At 38.6% G+C, this 5,690-nt stretch overlaps 1 protein-coding gene across 1 annotated transcript; it reads left to right on the plus strand.

Annotated features, from left to right (window-relative positions):
- Positions 1 to 270: 270 nt before the first annotated feature.
- Positions 271 to 4,625, plus strand: LOC124112233 (archaemetzincin-2-like). The gene is made up of 3 exons (XM_048386506.1): positions 271 to 597; positions 839 to 1,045; positions 4,252 to 4,625. The coding sequence occupies exons 1-3, from the start codon at positions 271 to 273 to the stop codon at positions 4,552 to 4,554; spliced, it is 837 nt and encodes a 278-aa protein (XP_048242463.1). The 3' UTR covers positions 4,555 to 4,625.
- Positions 4,626 to 5,690: the final 1,065 nt, after the last annotated feature.

Here is a 5,690-nt window from a genome sequence, read left to right on the forward strand (position 1 = left end):
TTAAATGCATTTTATTGTGTATTTGATACCAGAGAGTTTTATTTTTTAAATCTTTCTGTATACGATTAGATTGCAGAACATGTTCAGATATATGTTTAGTAAACATGGTTTTATTTATGATTTCAGATTTTCAAATGGGATTTTGGATAATTCATTTTGTCACAAAGACCATGAAGTATTTTATCACCAAGACATCAAGAACTTCTTTAATATGATTCATTAATCTACAGTGCAGTTACTTACATCAGTTGTTTGGGCCATATTTTCAAAATGGGTGGAGCATCAAGCACTCCGTCTGACGGCACTTCACCCCAGATTGCCCGTGACCTGCGTTTGCTGTTAGGGAACTTTGATAGACTTGACCCTATGACTCAGAGACTGGTGAGTCTTGGGAAGAAATGCCTGACGTCCACCATCTTAGATTCCCAGCAGAATAACTTTAAGAGATTGGAGGAGTTTAATGCTGAAGCGTCTGGAGCTCCTCTCCAAGTTCTTCTGGGTGGTGCGGAAGCTGGTGCAGAAGCTGCTGGCTCTACAGCAACAGGTTCTGATAATTGTTCTCCTGTAGACTTTGAAAGTTATTCGTTTGAAGACACGGTAGGGGACTCGAAAAGTTTGTCTGAATGCATAACAGAAGAAAGCCATGACCTTCACCTTGAAGGGTCTAGTGCCAGAGGCATGGAGCAAGATGAGGATGCTGGGTTATTTCTACCGCTGACACAAGCCAGACTGATATACCTAGGTCAAACATATCCCAGATGGAAATACATGTACAAACTTCAAAACAGTGTTGCCAAGTGTGCCCATTGAGATATTGGAATGGACAAACCTTGTGAAGACTCGTTGTCACAAAGTGACGGAACAAAAACAGTACCGAGCCAAAGACTTTTACCCCCTGCTGAAGAGTAGTCTTCCTTCAGACGGTCACTGTGTCCTTGGACTGGTGTGGACAGACCTGTACCCCGAGGATGACCTCAACTTCACGCAAGAGTCACACAAGGACATCACTGAAGTGGACGGGTTCCTCGTCTGGACACTTATACAAGTGCGTTGCTATATGTTTTTCATTTGTTGTTACTTGTTTCTTGGGCCTCTCTTTTGGCACTTCCGATCCAGATTTCTTTGAAAACATACAGATTTAACATGTTGAAAACTTTTTAAAACAATTATTCATGTCGACATCGTCAGTGTGAGCAAATGTCTCCACACACTGTCTGTTTGTCCATTAGCACCGAATTTCCTCTTTCCCAGGTCTATCTATTCTAGTGACAGGTTTCACCTCATCTTCAACAACCCTCCTTAGATCCCTTCCTACCCTCCCTCCCTCCCTTGTGTATTGGCCTCATGAGTTGATCCAGCTTGTTATATGTAAGTGAGTGAGATGCAGTGTCAGACAAATCAGGTCTCTATTCCTGATAACCACTGTCCAGGTGATGAGTAAATGAGTGAGATACTGTTGTCAGTTGATGTGAATTGAAAACTGTATATTATCAATTTAAAGTGCTTGGTGTCAGCTCAGCAACTACAGGAAGGCCAGCTACCACAATTTTCATCAATGTCACTCAACAAATTGTTGACTATAAGTGTTTTGAACTTCTTATTAATCAGTTACCACTGTGGTAAAACTTCAATAGATTCTGTTTTAAGCAGTGTTAAAGCAAACTCACTTAAACAATCACAAACTGAAACAAAAATTAAAGGAATCTATCAAACAGTTGACATGATGTTCAACTGAACATGCTTAATGATTATTAGGCTAAATATAAATATGTCAGATTATGATATTGTCCAGATTTCTTAAAGCCAGTTAACATTTTAGTTTCATGACAATTAAACAATAGTCATATGAAAAAAATCAGTGTTATTTAACTCATTTTGAATATCATATATAAATTCAGCGAGTTCAAGGAGTGTTGGGGTATCCTGGTGGTATAAGCGATTGCTTGTCATGCCAAAGTCCCAGGTTCTATTCCCCACATGGGAACCGTGTGTGAAGCCCCGCCGTGATGTTGCTGGAGTATTTATTTAAACTTAAAGCAGAGTAAAAGCGTGCATGCTTCCTCCCTCCCTCCGTCCCTCCCTCCCTCCGTCGCTCTGTTCCTCCCTCCCTCCCTCCCTCACTCACCCCATGCATTGAGTAATGCTATAAGAAGGTAAATTATATTTATTCATAACAACAGATGACATTTGATTATTCTAGTCGCCTTGTAGGATCCATTGTCCCATAAAATTTCCCAGACTCAGGAAATTCTATACATTCATTTCAAACATGTTAAATATATTGGAAAACCTTCTAATGTCAACTAGACCACAGAGGCGGTTGTTCTTATGAGGAGTTCCTTGGACCGAAGACTTTGTAATTGGCAAGTACACTGTAATGACTTCTGACAAATAGCCCAAATCAGTGATTAGATGAACCACTTAAATGTATGAAGCTCATGTTTGGTTCTTATCTCACCTTCCATATTGCTGCCAACTGATATACAGAAGTAAAACTTCTTGAAATGTCTTTAACGCCCATGTTCACAGATACTATTACTATCTTAGGGTATTCATTGGCATTTCCATGCTCCAGCTCTATGGTTTAGTGGCCAGGGAATGGTTCATGATCATGTTTTATGTATACATGTATTTCCATTTGTTATACACTGAGTACATTTGTGAGTATCTGCTTACATGACTTTCACTTGAATCATAGATATCAGGGGAAACTAAATTTTGTCATGTCGATTCCCAAATTGAAACAATATTGAAATCTGTACGTAAAAGAATTTAGTGTGAAACCAACAACCAACCAACACATGGTATACAATCAATAGTTGTATCCCTACATTAACAAGGTTTACAAATCAATACAAATAACTGCACAGCAACTACAATGGTAGTGCACAATAGAGTCGTAGTACAATATGTAATGGCAGTATAAAATGTGAGAGCAGTGGAAATGACAATGACAAGAATAATAATCACCTTGCTGCATTTGGGCTGATAAGTGATCCTTACACAAAAGCTGGTCTTGATGTAATGTCAGATAAAATGTGAGACGAAATGTGAGATGCAACAGGAATGTGCCCGCTCAACTTAACCAGCTACCAGCACTTTACACACAGTACCAGACCAGTCCAGTGTCACTGAAACATCACAACATATTCCACATGTACTATAACACTTGACATCCACCGATGCTACTCTGTAAATTTACAGATAATTCAAGCATCTAAATATAATATGTTCCTCACTACTGCTTATATCAACTAGTACTACATTCCTATCACCTCAACATTGTCCACATACAATGCATTGAAACTTCTACTGAATCTCAACAGAAAAGATTTAAAGAAATGCAATAGAGTTACAATCATTGTTTAACAATAAATTACACTGCCATATACGCCTTGTAATTTATGTTTTGTAAACATGAGAAACGAAATATAAGCTCGCTAAAAATAGGCCTGTCAAGATGCGGGTGGGGTAGGAGGTCTTTTGTCTAAGATATAAGTAACTATGTTGTACAGACTCTCATGTTAAATCACTGAATGAAGGTGAGCCTTTGTACCTGTCGTCCTTTTCTCACTTTTCTCCCTAGGTAAGCCTACAGGGAACATGTTGAAGATTTGATCATAGCAGAAATAAGTTGCTTAATCATGCTTGGTGTCAAGCTGGAAGAGATTCTTCGAGTTTAATTCATTCCACATTTGTGACAATCTCATTGAAATCAGATATTAGTTCTCGCTACCGCTAAACAATCTCACTAAAATCAGATCTTAGCTTCGCTACCGCTAAACAATCTTATTAAAATCAGATTTTAGTTGTCACTACCGCTAAACAATCTCATTAAAATCAGATTTTAGTTGTCACTACCGCTAAACAATCTCATTAAAATCAGATCTTAGTTCTCGCTACCGCTAAACAATCTCATTAAAATCAGATCTTAGTTCTCCCTACCGCTAAACAATCTCACTAAAATCAGATGTTAGTTCTCGCTACCACTAAACAATCTCATTAAAATCAGATCTTAGTTCTCGCTACCGCTAAACAATCTCGTTAAAATCAGATCTTAGTTCTCGCTACCGCTATACAGTCTCGTTAAAATACGATCTTAGTTCTCGCTACCGCTAAACATCTTGTTAAAATCAGACCTTTTCGCATCATGGAATTGGCTCATGTGAGGCACTGTCTTCATCAGCTGATGAACATCAACAATACAACTTCAATCCTTAAATAAACTCACTGATTTGCTGTCTTTTTAAGGCCATCAGCCATGAGTTATGTCACCTGTTCGGTCAACGTCACTGCACCTACTTCCACTGTTCTATGAACGAGAGCACCTCTCTGGTGGAGGCCATGGATCAGCCTCTCTTCCTGTGTCCAGTCTGTCTACGGAAGCTGCATGAGGTGTGTCGCTTTGATGTGCTTGACCGCTACCAGCAGATGCTCGGCTTCCTGTTGGAGCTACAGACACAACTGCCCAGTGTCCACTGTGATAAGGCCATCGTGTGGCTGCAGAACTGTATTTCCTTTCTACAACAACCAGCATCAGCTACCGGTAATTGACTTGACTGAAGACTGTGCTGCTCCCTGTGATGTCAATATCTTGTCAAGGAGACTCTAAGACTGCAATGTTAATCTCAGTGTAATGTGTAAGAAGTCGTTCTTATCAATATGTATTAGATAATATATAGACATCGGAGAGTCTTCAATTTGGTACTGACTGATAATCTGTATTTGTCTTTTATTTAGTCTGATCATGATTTTATTTTGTCATAAAACAAATTCATTGAAATCAGATCTAAGCTCTCACTAATGCTAAACAAATATCTGCCAGCATCCTATTACTGGTCATGTCAGAACGATCTTTCACAAACTTTGACCTACAAATGAAGTGACTTAGAGGAAGCTCAATATTACCCAATCAAATGCAGCTTTCCTGAGCTTTAGGGAACTACTTTAAAAATGGTGACTTCTATTCCAGACTAAACTTGAAAATATTTGGACAGTATTCTTGATTTAAAATGTTAAAGCTGAACAAAAGAAAGTTCTGGAATGCCTATATGACCGAGGCTGTACGGCAGTACTTCTCACCGGCTGTGGAAAGAATTTGTTTCAAATGTTTATCCCATGAAATGAAATATAGAAGATGTGTAACATTCGGAATCAGTTGGGGGGCTGTAACTGTCGTTCGGAATACACTGTGTTAACCCTTTCGGTGTTGAATTATTAGAAAATGCATTCTAACTGTCACTTTCCTGATCTTGTAAGCTGATGGATTGGTTGGATGAAAGATCTTGGGATGGACCCGTAATTGGATGTCCTCAGATCTTTTTTTAGTAGAAGTGAGACTTCAGATCTAATTTTAATGAGACTGGTCCTAAAACATGTAAATTAAGATGAATGTACACATAATATAAGGTATAATGCAGCTTTTTTTCTGTTTAAATCAAAATGTGATTTTTATTGTAAAACAGCGGTAGAAATTGGCACTAGTCCTTTTGTCCTTGCCAAACTGCCCAAAAGTAAAGGTATCATAAGGACTAGCAGACATTTGCCATTTTTAGGGGGGTTGCTTTATGATATCATCATAAGGACTAGTGGACTGAAACCGTTAGTTTTCTACCGCTGTAAAACATTGTGAGAAAACAATTACAAACAGAATATTTATTGAGTCACTTCTTCAAGATGTACGAGGCACT

This window comes from Haliotis rufescens, unplaced genomic scaffold, assembly GCF_023055435.1.
Source record: "Haliotis rufescens isolate VD_foot unplaced genomic scaffold, xgHalRufe1.0.p SCAF_6, whole genome shotgun sequence".
Lineage (NCBI taxonomy): Eukaryota > Metazoa > Mollusca > Gastropoda > Lepetellida > Haliotidae > Haliotis > Haliotis rufescens.